General features: G+C 43.0%; 1 protein-coding gene across 1 annotated transcript; it reads left to right on the top strand.

The window, feature by feature from the left end:
* Window positions 1–205: 205 nt before the first annotated feature.
* LOC113322887 (probable leucine-rich repeat receptor-like protein kinase At1g35710) lies at window positions 206–4,699 on the top strand. Its single transcript, XM_026571068.1, has 11 exons — window positions 206–537; window positions 763–910; window positions 1,977–2,048; window positions 3,063–3,134; window positions 3,241–3,312; window positions 3,402–3,545; window positions 3,671–3,751; window positions 3,862–3,933; window positions 4,030–4,101; window positions 4,199–4,270; window positions 4,366–4,699. Exons 1-11 carry the CDS (start codon window positions 432–434, stop codon window positions 4,454–4,456), a joined length of 1,002 nt encoding a protein of 333 aa, XP_026426853.1. The 5' UTR covers window positions 206–431; the 3' UTR covers window positions 4,457–4,699.
* Window positions 4,700–15,449: the final 10,750 nt, after the last annotated feature.

Here is a 15,449-nt window from a genome sequence, read left to right as displayed (position 1 = left end):
GGTCTGGAATTTGATCTTTGGTCTAAATTTGATCTTTACTCCGTCCCACTGTGTTAGGATCTCATCCCATAAATTTGGTTATACTCGCCCACTGTGGATGCTCTTAGTGGTGTCAATTTAACACCCATTTCAAGCATGGGTGTGCCCGAAATCGAAAACCATAAATAGATATAAGTGTAACCAAGTACTGTAAATGGTTAAACAGCGTCTCTCATAAATATTAACTGACGGGGAACTAAACATTTTCGGGGGAAAATCTAGAAATTATTCATCTCAGACTCGGAGAGAAAGTGGAAAAGAGGTTTAACAAGTTAAAAAAGAGAGAAGGGGGTATCATCATCCGAAGATTATCGATTTTGATTTTAGGGGATTGAATTGAAAAATGAGTTACTAGATCTTACTCAGTAAGGAAATCCGAGTGAAGTACAATAATGGCATCATCATCATCATCAACAACAACTCAATCAATAATCGGAGCTGTGTTAGTTATTTCTCTGCTGTTCTCCATTGCTGATTCCAAAACCCTTAAAAGAGATGGTAAGAATTCAGATCTTTCTCTTTACAATCTCTATTATAATCTATTTGAACAACTGATTTCTTTTTAGATTTTGTTTTCTTAGATCTCTTTCTGTCTGGCGTTTTCGTTTTCCATTTAGATTTCAATTTTTTAGGTTTTTTAGTTGGATCTGACATTTTCATAGTTAATATCAATCACTGAATTTTGCTGTTTCCACTCTAATGAGATATTTTGGTTGAATGAAGTGAAAGCGTTAAATGAAATCAAGGCATCACTTGGATGGAGAGTGGTATATGCATGGGTTGGAGATGATCCTTGTGGAGATGGAGATTTACCTCCTTGGTCTGGGGTTACATGCTCTGTGCAGGGAGATTATAGAGTTGTCACTGAGCTGTAAGTACAATTTTTAATTACAACAACCTAAGATTGTAGATTACATGACAATGAAGGGCTAGAGCATAATTATGCTATCGTTTCTACCTTGGCAAAGATTTATTTAAAACTTTGGATGGAACTTCTCCTCTGAGGTTTCCTGAGAAGGCCTTGTTTGCACTGCTTTGAGAACGGTTTCAGACTTTACTCTCAGAGCCCTTAGGTTAGTAGCCATCTACACTGACTCTAGCACCCGCGTCAAATGGTGGTACCGCTGATTTTGATTGTAATGTTTCCAACTTTGTATGTGTTCTGTAATGTCATAAAGTTGTATTAATGTGTCACTGAGTAGCTGGTTGCTGCCACATGAGTACGATACCACTAGGTTTAATAACCCGTATCATTGAACTTTGTGGAGGCAAAGCTTGTTCTGGATAATATGATTTTGTTTCGTAATAGTCAGACTTTGTAAAATGGTTGCCATCTGAACTTATTGTGCTTTGGTGTTGATGGTAAGATCATGCGCGATTCTTCCTGAGCATGACTTTTATGTGACCCTGATGGATCAATGTTCATGGATTCTTTGTCAATTGCTGATCAAATTTGGACTTATTGTATTCAACCTTTAATGCTTGTCATTTTCTTCCACCTCATTATCAGAGAAGTGTATGCAGTATCAATTCGTAATTATTTTGATTGTATTGTTTCCAACTTTGTATGTATTCGGTAATGTCTTAAAATTGTATTAGCATGTCACTGAGTAGCTGGTTGCTGCCATATGAGTACGATACCACTAGGTTTAATAACATGTATCATTGAACCTTGTGGGGGCAAAGCTTGTTCTTGATATTATGCTTTGGTTCGTAATAGTCAGATTTCGTAAAATTGTTGCAATCTGAACTTATTGTGTTTTGGGGTTGATCGAATTTATGATCATGCACGAAAACCACTAGTTTTCTTCTTAATCATGACTTTTATATGGCCCTAATGGATTGCTGTTCATAGATTCTTTGTCAACCGCTGATCAAATTTGAACTTGTCTTGTTCAACCTACAATCCTTATCGTTTTGTTGCACCTCATTTGCAGGGAAGTGTATGCAGTATCGATTGTTGGGCCTTTCCCCACAGCTGTAACCAATCTGTTGGATCTGACAAGATTGTAAGTGCCTTTACTTGTATAATTTTTTTTTCTTATGGCTTTCATAGACGTCTTTAAGATAGTATATCCTGTGAATTGATGCTTAGTTTTTTTTATTCTATCAGTATTGTAGGAGTGATTTATAAGAATTGCTTTTGAGTTTAAGGTTATACATAATCTAATCGAGTAGCTGACAACAAAAGAAGTTTTCGCCCTCATAACTAGCTGAACCAGTATCAATCAAAAGAAAATGATAACTTTGGTTTTTAATAAACTGGAAATTTACTAAAGACTAAGAGGAGCAGATAACATCGTCCCTTTGCTTAAAGAGTTTAGAAGCATACACTTTACATGACTGTTTCGAGAACTGTAATCTATGTATCTAGATCTTGTTTTTCTTGCATATTTAGCTAGCCTGTCAGCACTGGATATATAATGCCTATCTATATTTATGACTACAACGGAATCAAAAACCAAAAAAAATTCTTAACGTCTTTTATAGTGACTCTTGACCACCATGCTAAGTTTTGTTTTTATCCATCCATGAAGTTCACAATATTTTTGCTGGCACAAAAAACCACGATGCTTCTTTCTCCTTTCTCTTGTGCCCATTGTTCCCACCAGCTGTAGTGCAAGTGCTTCATCTAGTTCTGGCTAAGTTATGCAACCTCAATCCATCTGTATGTCAACAATGCGAGCATTTTTATATTGTATTAATCCGATCCCCTAAGTATTTGTTTCCTTCCTAAAGGAGAGATCAGTAGGAAAGAATGGTAAAATTGAATAATTTGCTTTTCGCACCCAGCATATACGTCATCGGACTCGTAACTTGACACATTGGCTATTTATATGCAAGTGAACCAGAATGGTACCTCAATTGCTTAATATATCAGTGACCCACGCTTTCAGCTGAACATTGTTTTGATTAATCACCTTCAAACAACAATTGGATTATCTTGCATCAACTGCTAGGAGTTTTTGTTAAAATATCTTCCGTGGGAAATTTATCTAATATTTCACTGTGCAATTTGATAGGGATCTCCATAACAACAAGTTGACTGGGCCAATCCCTCCTCAAATCGGACGGCTTAGACATCTTCAAATATTGTATGTTCCTCTTAATCTTATTCAGGTTTCTTCCAAATGTGTTATTTTTGTCTGTACATCGCTCCATAAACATTTTCGCATCTCTAATGCCTTTTTGTCTCATCAGAAACTTAAGATGGAATAAGCTACAAGATGCCATTCCTCCAGAAATTGGTGAACTGAAGAGACTGACACATCTGTAAGTAGTTCCTTCTATTTGTATCTTATAACATGTTTATATTCGTGACAATTCATCTCTTACATTTTAAATTTTTGGTAATTTTGCAGGCACCTAAGCTTTAATGGTTTCAAAGGGGAGATTCCGAAGGAGCTAGCATATCTACCCGAGCTTCGTTATCTCTATCTCCATGAAAATCGCTTTGTTGGCAGGATTCCTGCAGAATTGGGAACTCTTCCAAATCTGAGACACCTGTAATTTCTCTACACCTTTCTCATACCCTCTTTAAGTTTTGTACTTACTATTCTTTTTGTTTTCAGTTTTTGGATAATATTAGATCTGGCTTTTCATTTTCTGTTCCATATCACCACGTGCTCAGGGATGTTGGTAATAATCACTTGGTGGGCACCATAAGAGAGCTCATTCGTATTGAAGGAACTTTTCCTGCCCTGCGCAACCTGTAAGAAATTCGACTCATTGTATTATATATGCTATAAAAGTTATCGCGTTTCTTGCAATTTATCAGCTATTAAGTGTTGATGAAATCTCTGTTCTATCATGTCATTGTAGATACCTAAATAATAACTTTTTCACTGGAGGAATACCTGCACAGCTTGCTAACTTGACAAACCTGGAAATTTTGTGAGTACTAGTTCAGTTGAAATGTTATTTTGTGGCATCAAATGCAGCTCGGTTGTTATCCCAGGTTCTGAATCAATATTTATTAATTCTTGACAGGTACTTATCGTATAATAAGATGTCAGGGACTATCCCAGCAGGCCTTGCCCATATTCCTAGATTGACTTACTTGTGAGTCTTTTTCTACAAAGCACTAAATTTAAATTCTTACATCAACTGCAATTTTTTTTTTTAACTTGATCCTTCTTCGTTGTTTTTTTTCTTCCAGGTATCTGGACCACAATCAGTTTACAGGGAGGATTCCCGATACTTTCTATAAACATTCTTTGCTGAAAGAAATGTGAGTAACTTTTTCATCATTCAACACGAGACTTACATGCCCTGACCTTGTTATTTAAAATAATATTGACTTCCAACCTGATTCCCGTATTGTAGGTACATTGAAGGGAATGGTTTCCGACCAGGAGTTAACCCGATCGGTCTCCACAACGTGCTCGAAGTGTCTGATACAGATTTCCTTTTTTGATCTGGAGATGTTATTTAATTATTTATTTTTGTAGCCATTAAGCTATATATAAAAAAAACACTTTAGGTTCGATTAAAATTATAATTAGCGAAAGTTATATTTCTATTGTATGTTACTGCACTAAAGAAGTTCAACATATGATAGTATTGTTCTTTTATTATGGAACTCTGGCTGATGCCTGATTCTACTTCAATTGTATATACAGATTAATTCATTTCGGCCCAATAAGTAATATCTTGAAGATGGTAATTGGTAAAGCTATGGGTTACTCTACATACACAATCACCGGTGCTCGAGCAAAAGTAAACCCTTCTTCATTCTGGGTCATGGAGCAGAAATATTGTAGAAGAAAGTGAGCTATAGAAAGTGTCAAAACTACAAACCCATGAATGAAACTCGTTAAAGACATATGGCACTCTATGGAATTGCTCATGCAATTTACAAACCAGTAGCTGAAACTGTGGATGTCGGAAATCCTCATATCGAAGCATCTCTTTTGTGTTGTTGCCGACTTGCCGTTTGTTTTGTCATTCTTTCGCTGAAGAAGCTGAACACATGGGCTGCAAAGGAAACTAAAAATGGCCCAAATCTTTTGTCCCACAACGGGCGAAACTCAACAATCATGGACGTCGAGCGGGTACAAAGATGGCTGAAGATCAAGTTGGATTCACTGGGTAACGAGAGATGAACAGTAGAAGGATGACGAGAGTTGATGTGCCCTAGTTCCAACTGAGTTCCTGGTGACCTGATTTATTTTCCTTTTCTTCTTTCTTAGGTTTTCATCTTATACATTGAAGAAACCCTAGAAAATTCACCCCCTCCTTCCTCTTCTCTCCATCTACAATTCTACTTTAGAAATGAGTGATGAAACCGTTATTTCTATCCCTAGACGATTGCGTCTGCTTCCTGATTTAACTAATCGATTCCGTCCGCCTCGTGAAACATCAGATCAACTTTACTCATCATTCAGAAAAGCTCTTAGTGACTATGGCGCTGAATCTGATAGACCAGGCAAGTCTGAAGATGCGCACTTATTGAAATAATCCGTAAGATGGAATATTTGAAAATTGCTTGTGTACACATATATCTCACTATCGGACACGTGTATACAGAAAGGTACGTGGAAAGCATGCAAGCCAAGACATCAAAACACGATGCGTCGCGAAGCACCAAATAAACCCCTAGGAGTTGCTTTATCTCATCCCCAGAAGAGGAGCTAAGATCAACGGTGGAGAGAAAGTCAGCTGACACGGACTGACAGGGGCAGAAGACACTTGTCTGACACGAGCAGACCCCTCAACCACCCGCATTAAACACTCTGAGCAGTGCACGTGTCGACCGACCTATGGAACGAGCGAAGATGCCTCCGCGGGATCGAGGGGGAAACGCAGACCTCTGCGTGATGGACACAAGACACTAGAAGATAAGGTTCCAACGGTCTTCAGAGATGGGTCCCACATTCCTACCTTATAAATACCCAATCTCCACAAAGGGGGAGGGGGATCGAAAAAACATCAGGAGAGAGAGAGAGAGAGAGAGAATAGCAAAGGTAAGGAATCCCATAGTGGAGAGAAATATGTAAACCCCAAGTCATTCAACTATTCGTGTAACCGTGAATAATATAGTAGAACAACAAACCCCGTGGATGTAGGCCTTAGTGCTGAACCACGTAAACCTTGGTCTTATTTACATTTCAGCACTTTACATTCATTTAGTTCCGCATGCATTTGCCTATATATGTTGTTTTCCTTTTATATTTGTACCCCATGCATAATCGCTACGCACGGGGAAGTTGGAGGAGGCCATGATAAACCCGTGGGTTTTGAGCCAATGAACCCACATCAGGGTATCATCATCGTAATCTCTTTAGACTTTAACAATTGATTGCGGGCATTCGGACCCCGCGTAGTTCGTGTGTCCACAATTTGGCGCTAGAAACAGGGACTTCGTCCCGGTAAAAGATTTATCTTGTCCTGTGATTTCATTCTAATTTGGCATACGATTGCTCCGATTTTATCAACTCTGACTGTATAGATCATTCGTCAACAGTATTATATTCAAAAACCCACCTTTTGCCTTCGATAAGAGTTAGTGTTCCAAGCATGGGTTATTGTCCTAATCCGTCGGATTTACAATTTTCATAGTTTTTTTTTATATACCAAAGATCGCCTTTAATAAACCCGCTTTTGAAAAATTGTATTTCGACAACTAACCCGCTTCACGCGGATATTCCCGTTTCTGTTTGAATAAATTTATACAGAGAGAACGTGTTGTGAGTAAAGAAGGCGAGTTTACGCTAGATTTCGTCAACAAAAAGGCACGTGATGGAGAAGACGCAGGAAGCAGGAAAATCCAAAGCTTTGTCAAAAGAAACACCCCGGACAACCCCGATCATCACCCGAAGCAAGCAGAAAGGAGATAAAACTAAAATGACCAATCGAAGGCAGGATACCACTGAAATCACTTCACCCATGAACGCTAATTCTGTTGCAATGGCGGCTCTCAGAGCAGCAACGATAAAATACGGGGAAGCCGCGGTAGTCCCGAAGGCTGCGGAGGCTAGCAATACCTTCGCCATGAGTCAACTTAACCAACCAAGGGAAAGGGTGGATGAATCCAGAACATTCCAACCCGCGCATCCGCTAACCTTTGGAATGCCGCTAACAAATAACCAGAATCAAACCATACCGGCGGCTCGGGCACCGCAAAGGGGCGCTCACTCCAATTTGGAAACACCAGCAACAGAAGTTGAACCCCTGCCACCTTTAGTACAGACCATGGAGGAGGGCGGCGCCACGGCTGTAGCGGCACGTGCGGGGACTCCCAATCAGGGGTCCAACCAATCACACCAACTAATGGCTGAGCTCGAGGAACTGAGAAGGAACCAACAGGTTTACGCAGAAGCTGTAGCACTTTTGGCCAGAGAAAATAAAGATTTAAAGGAGCGGATTGCTCTAAGCACAAAGACCAACCAACAACTTGATGAAGCAAGCTCCAAAGCACCAGAGCCAAACTAAGACTGCAGAGTCGTCCTAGCGACTAATGAAGACGCGACAAGGAGACATAGCGTATCCGACCCGGATTATGACGATGGAGAGTCAAACGGAAATGATCTGAAGAATTTAGAACACCAACGCGCAATGGAGGAACTGCGAGATGAGATGATGGCAGAGATCAGGCAATTGAAAAATAAACAAGGAGGGGGAAGGTTAGAAGAGGTTATGAGAGAAGCTAACTCCACGCCCCTGACGCATCGCTTGGCCAACACCCCTATTCCCCTGAAATGCCCTGTCCCGACGTTCGAATGCTATGATGGGTCCAGCGACCCTGCTGCACATGTTCGGTACTACAACCGCGTCCTAGCGAGATGGGGACAGAACGACGCCGTACTCTGTAGATACTTCCCGTCAAGTTTGAAGGGATCGGCGTTATCATGGTTTGATAATCTGCCACCAAACTCCATACACTCATACGACCAACTGGCAGAGAAATTCTTAAGAACATACATGTACAACAAGACTGTAAACACTGGGATGGATAAGCTTTTTTCACTAGCAATCGGCTACAAGGAAACCACGAGGGAATACACAAACAGATGGCATAGGATCTGCCAAGCCATAGGAAGCGTGGACCCAGTGGTAAGCATCAATTGCTATAAGTGGGGCTTGGACCGAATGAGTCCCCTATTTGTTGAAATTCACGGGAGCGTGCCCAAGACAGAAGGTGATCTCCGAATAATTATCGAGAAGCACGCTCGACTTGAAGAAATTCAACGGGAAAACCCGAGGGCATATCCGCAGAGGTCTCACCGCACCAATTCAGCAGAACAAACCAATGGGGCCAAAAGGGGTTCCTCAGATGAGAGACCTCACGAAGATAGAAAGGAACGGAGGGATGAACGAAGAACAGGCGACCGAAAATTCGAAGACCAAGTTTACACGAAACTCAACGCTAGCTATGCTCGTATCCTGCGGGAGATCAAAGGGAGGGAAAACTTAGAATGGCCATGGTCTAAGGGAAAGCAGCCCCCAAGATCCGAAAAGTCTAAAGATTACTGTGAGTATCACTGTTTCAACGGACACCAGACCGAAAAATGCAAGAACCTTAAAATAATGATTCAAAAATTAATTGATGCGGGAGAGCTCAAACATTACATACGGAAGGAGGTTACCGAGGACAAATCCAAACGAACCAAGCCAGTCCAACTTCCGGAAGAAAACCGAACAATCAACACCATCTCGTGTTCCGCAGCCATAGGACCCTCGCTCACAGCACAGATTGGAAAAAGGTTACGGAAGCAATTCGAAGATCGCTGCGAGTTATATAAGGTTGATGGGATAACAGTGGACGAACATGAAAAATGGATGGAATTACCCGTCATCTTCGATGCCGAGGATATCGAAGAAGATATGGAAGACCATAACGATCCCTTGGTCCTGACATTACCAATAGCGGGGTGTAACCTCAAAAAAATCCTCATAGACGGGGGAAGCTCTGTGAATGTCCTATTCTATGACGCATTCAAACGGATGAAGCTCCATGATGAACAGTTGATGACCTCTTATCACACCATCTACGGATTCAATGGAGCGGCCACGAAGCCCTTGGGAGACATTGTGTTACAGGTTAACGCAGGGCCCATGAAACTGGATACCCGATTCAGTGTGGTGGATACCCCTTCCCCCTACAACGCCATTATTGGACGACAGTGGGTACACAAGCTCAAAGAAGTGGCGGCAACATACCACCAGTACCTAAGATTTCCAACACCTGAGGGAATTATGGAGATCAAGAGAGATCGAATCGCTACACGAGAATGCCAGGCCACTCAGGATCATATCAACAACGAGCAAGAAGAACATCGAAAAATCCGAAGAGTAAGAAATCAAGAAACCACGCAAGAGAAAGCCGTAGAACTATTCCTTAAGGAAACCACAGGAAAAGGCTTGATGATACAGGGTAATGTCCGAGGCTCGGAAACAAGTACCTCAACAATCAACAAAGAGCAGAAACACGCCAAATAGCAATTAAAGAGCGCCCCAGTCCTCGGAAACCCAAGGCCTATGTTCACACCCGTGGAACCCACTAAGGAAATCAACATAGGAACGGAAGAAGACCCAAAGAGGGTCAAAATCGGGACCATCATGGGCGAAGGGAGAGAACATTCCTTAACCAAATTACTCAAGGAATATGCGGATGTGTTCGCCTGGAAGTTAGGAGATATGCCAGGGATCGACCCAAAAGTAATCCAACATGAACTACGCATCAAACAGGGCACACCCCCGTTCAGGCAGAAAATACGAAAAGTGGCTCCAGAATATCATGAGGCGGTAGAAACAGAACTTCGGAAGCTACTAGACGCAGGATTTATCAAGGAAGTCAAGTATCCTACCTGGATATCCAACATGGTCATTGTTCCTAAGAAAAATGGAGGGGTTAGAATATGCATCGACTTTACTAACCTCAACAAGGCGTGTCCAAAGGACAGCTATCCCCTGCCGAGCATAGATCAACTGGTTGAAGCAGTTGAAGGGTACGAGGAACTGTCGTTTATGGACGGATACTCTGGCTACAACCAAGTAGCCCTGGCAGAAGAAGATCAGCAACACACAGCATTCTATACACCACATGGCCTTTATTGCTATACCAGAATGCCTTTCGGGCTCCGAAACGCAGGGGCAACATACCAAAGGATGGTCGATGCTATCTTCAAACCATGGATTGGAGGAACCCTAGAAGTCTACGTGGACGACATGCTCGTCAAAAGCAAGCTGCGTAAAAATCACCACCAGGACCTGAGGAATATTTTCAATGCAATGAGACAGCATCACATGAAAGTAAATCCGGAGAAATGTACTTTCGGTGTCACCTCAGGGAAGTTCCTCGGTTATCTGGTGACGAAAAGGGGCATCGAGGTAGACCCAGCTAAGATTCAAGCCATAGTAGAGATGCCGTCACCAAAGAATCTAAAGGAAGTGCAGAAGCTCAATGGGTCCATAGCAGCGTTGGGCAGATTTATTGCACGGTCTTCGGACAAGTGCAAACATTTCTTCAATATTCTTAAGAAAGGGAGCAGGTTCGAATGGACCTCCGATTGCGAGGAAGCATTCCAAAAGATCAAAGAACATCTAGCTTCGATCCCTATCCTGCAGAAACCTGACCCTGATGAAGTTTTGGCACTGTACATAGCAGCAACGGAGGACGCAGTCAGCGCGGTATTAGTCAAAACCAATACAAAGATAGAACAGCCTATCTATTACGTCAGCAAGACACTCAATCCCGCGGAAAGAAATTATACTAAGATTGAACAACTCATCCTCGCACTGGTATGGGCTACCCAAAAACTGAGAACCTACTTCCTAACTCACTTCGTCAGGGTACCATGCAGAGCACCATTGGAAGCAGTCCTCAAAAGCACAGGAAAAGTGGGCCGAATAGCCAAATGGAACACCCATCTGGACCAATTCAACATCATTCATGAAATTCAACATTCTCAGAAGTCCCAAGTTCTGGCAGATTTCTTAGCAGACCTCCCTCTAGACAACGACGAAGAGATCAAGGGAATACCAGAAGCCGAGGAAGCAATCAAGGATCCAATGGATATCCTCGAACCTGCGAGTCATAGACAATGGGAAGTCTTCGTCGACGGATCTAAAAATAAGGAAGGGGCAGGAATAGGTATTGTCATCATCACCCCAACTGGAGAAAGGATCATACAGGCACTTAGATTGGAATTCAAAGAGCATACCAATAACATTGTTAAATACGAAGCTGTCATACATGACCTACGTATAATAATAAAGATGGGGGTAACCGATGTAAGGCTGACAAGTGATTCGCAGCTGGTCATACGACAAATCGCGCTCGAATATAATGTGTACGATGACACCCTTTCAGCTTACATGGCATTGGTCCAAACATTGGCTTCACAAATCCCGAACATTAAGTTCCGGCACTTATGCAGAAGGGACCTCAGGCATGCGGATGCCCTAGCATACATATCATCCATGTTGAGGGATAAAAATGCCGAAGGTATTAAAATAGCAAGGGTATACGAGCCTTCGATTGCATCTCAATTCTCCTTCGCTACCAATCAAGATACGATGGAAGAATATATTGAAGACCAAGTAGGAGAAGACATCCATAACGACTTTGATGAAGAAATCTTGTCAAAAGAAAATCAAGACGAAGATTTCAGCAATGAAGATGACTGGAGGGTGACAATACATGCCTTCCTCGACAAAGGAAGCCTACCTGCGGATCGGAAGCAAGCTAGAAAGACGCTCTCCAAAGTGGGAAGATACGATCTTCTGGACGGGGTCCTATATAGAAAATCTTTCCTCGGACCATTACTACGCTGCTTATCCCGAAAAGAAGGGCATCGAATTCTAAAGGATATCCATTATGGTGACGCAGGGAATCATAGCGGTATGAGATCACTAGATGACAAGGCAAAAACGCAAGGATATTACTGGCCGACCATGATACAAGATGCTGCGAGGATGTCCCGACGATGCGAAGAATGTCAGCTCTTCGCGAAAAAAATCCACGCGCCGGCAACATTGTTAAACTCTGTCGATAGCCCGTGGCCATTTGCAAAATGGGGAGTAGACATCGTCGGGCCTTTCATCGAAGGATCCAGGAAGAGACGATTTTTGATAGTAGCCACGGACTACTTCAGTAAATGGGTGGAGGCTAAGGCCTTGGCCAGGATCAGAGACGCGGACGTGTTCACTTTCATATTCCAGAACATCATTTGCAGATTTGGTATACCTGCTGAAATTGTGTCTGATAACGGCAAGCAATTACAGGGAAAAAATATAGACATGCTCTTCGACACCTTTAAAATAAGAAAGAACAAGTCCACCCCCTTATACCCTCAAAGCAACGGACAAGCGGAAGCTACCAACAAGACCCTCGCCCTTATACTCAAAAAACAATTAGACGAGCATAAGGGAAGATGGTGCGAACAACTGCACAATGTCTTGTGGGCATACAGGACAACACGAAGGTCCGCTACCGGGGAATCCCCGTTTCTTCTTACTTATGGAGCTGAAGCAGTCATACCTACAGAAATCCTCATGCCAACCACGAAGACTGAAGCCTGGGAGAAAAACCTAACAACAGATATGATGTTAGAAAGGTTGGACGACTTGGAGGGAAGAAGGGAAGTAGCATTGCAAAAGATGGAAAATTATCAACGAAGACTAGCAAGGGAGTACAACAAAAAGGTAAAGCTACGAAATTTTGTAGAGGGACAATATGTGTTGAGAACAATCCCACGATATCAGCAAGAAAAGAAATGGGGAAAGTTAGCACCTACATGGGGAGGACCGTTTATGATCCACGACATTGCGGGTAATGGTTCTTACTACCTTCGTAATCTAAAAGGTGAGGTCCTCCGGCATCCTTGGAATGCTAAATGGCTCAAACCATACTTCCCATAGAAGCAACGCAGATTTGAATCTGCTGGGAATATACCAGAAGAAGAAAGGAGCCTCCCCGCCCAACATGTTTCTATCTCTGGAAGAGGAATTGCAGACCTCAACTTATCAATTAAACAAGCTTTCAAATTATCAAGTCTGTGGAATCTACCTACAATATTGGGGAAAGTAGTTAATCTACAATCTCTCAGGGCTCCCCCATCAGTGTCCATAAGTGTAGGACCAGGGGGAAGGCACCCAGCAGAAAGAGATACCCAACCAATCTTAAGGCAACGGGTCGACGGAATGGGTGCGTACATATTTTACACCCCATATCCTAGAACGTTGCCCCGGCCCCCACCGTCTGGTAATCCTCTGGCCCAGGATTTGCCAGCGGGGTGACAGGTCTCAAGACGATCACGAAGGTACCTTCCTTTCGTATCGCACTCAAAAACACTTAACTTTTGTTTTGATTTTTCACAAACTTAAAATACAAAAACATTGTAGGTATATCAAGAAGAGGATTCATTTCATAAAGGGTGATTACAAGAAGTGAACGGCCAAAGCCAAGGATACACAATCAAAAAACATTCCTTTTACATCGTTACAAAAAGCACAATTATGCCGCAGACCCTACAGAACGCTGCCATCTCTACCTAGGTGGCGGTCCCGTCGTCAGGATTTTTCCGAAGACTTGATGGGACGCTCCCACCAGAAGAGGGGCCCGAGGAGCTGGGCAATGCAGCAGGAACGAGACGACGAGGGTATTTCTTCACGAGACCATGTTCATTCCTTAGGCCAAGCTCTATCCTCTCCAGCATCTTGTTCGTCTCCTCCGCCAATTGACAATGAGCCTTATGTTTAATAACTGTTGTCCGCTGTTGGGCTTGGGATAATAACGAGGATAGCCGATTCACTTCTCTGGAAGCAGCACCAACGGCCTCCTCGCGGGTGGCTGCTAAATTCTTGAAGTGATTGGTTTGTTCCTCTTGCTGTGCTAAGGAAGATTGAGCCTTTTCAAGTTCTTCATTTGTGACGCGAAGACGTTCCTCGAGCCCTGAAAAAGACAACACCACGGAGTTAGCGTAGAAAACAAACAAGATCACACTCGATGAATTGGGATTATACCTTCGACACAAGCCGAAGCCTCTTCATATTCATTAACAACCGCATCTCGCGCTTCATCAAGATGATCATATTCCGCGGATAATTTCTTATAGTCTAGTTGAAGGTTGGTGAGAGTAAATTGACAGGCATCTAATTCTACCTGCTTCATCGAGTCCATATGACGAAGGTGGTCGACCTCTTTATTTATCTCTGAGACCCCTTTGCTGAGTCTATACATGCACACTTCAAGATTCCTCTCAGACTCAGCAAGACGGGCTACATCGGCACGAGACGCGGAAAGAGCATTGCTGAGAGCATAGACTTCAGCACGAGCATCATCTCGTTCCCTGGCAAGACCAAGCATATTATCTTGGACCCCTGAAAGAGGAATGGACCGCGCCGTCTGTAATTCTTCTTCCAATAGCTGAATCCTAGATTCCAACAAGGAAGTACGCTCGCGGGATTCCCGCAGATTATCACTGGTCCACAGCAGTGTGCCATCAAATAAAGCACGATCATGGTTGTACAGATTTTGCATGTCGACCATCTGAACAATCCGCGCGCGCCATACTTCAGCCCGAGCATCCCATTTCCTAGCCTCACTCTTAATCTTCTCAACCAAATCTCTAATACGAGATTTTTGCCGAGCTCTTTCGTTTCGAAGCCATACCAGCTCGGGGATGCCACCCACTGGACATAGGGTGGGGAGACTCAGACAGAACAACTAAGAGAAAAGAATGACGACAAACGGCGAAGGAAAAGAACCAAACCTGTGAAAGTGGAAACTTGGCTACGAGTTTGCTCTAACTCAGCGCGCACTGCAATAAGTTCTGAACGAAGATCAGCCTCTGCTTCACCCAGTCTTTCTTTCTCCTTGAGGCTTTTCTTCAGCTCTTCTATTTCCACCTCCGCCGCAGATAATTCCTTTTCCCGATGACGAAGCTTAGCCTCGAGCTTCAGAGATTTTGCTTTAAAGAACTGATATAGCACGTGGTTGCAATGCTCGCTCCTCATCATCTACACATCAAAATGACAAAACATTATTCAACCGAAGCGTCCTATTCTCACGAACAAGCATGTACGAAAATTTACCTCCAGCACACGCTGTTGCGGGAAGCCATATTGATACCCGTCGGCAATAGCCATCATATCGGCAACAGAAGTAGGAGGCTCCGGCACGAGGGTAGCTTCGGGAACGGTCAACCTTTTTCCCCAGGCTTCAGACACCTGCGCCTCCGAAGACATCTCCATCATGCGACGGGTATACGCGGTTGATTCCTTTTCCCCAACAACCACAGGAGCAGGATGAGAGACAAACAGAAGATTCTTCTCCTTAAACCAACTCATGATGGCATCCTCACCCTCAGACATCGGCGACTGGGGAAGACTATCGGCGGGCGCGTCAACAACAGATTTTCCTTTGACCGACTCGACCCCCTCAGCATGAACGTTGGCATGTTCTC

This window comes from Papaver somniferum, chromosome 11 (genome assembly GCF_003573695.1).
Source record: "Papaver somniferum cultivar HN1 chromosome 11, ASM357369v1, whole genome shotgun sequence".
NCBI lineage: Eukaryota > Viridiplantae > Streptophyta > Magnoliopsida > Ranunculales > Papaveraceae > Papaver > Papaver somniferum.
This window is presented reverse-complemented; position numbering and strand designations above follow the sequence as displayed.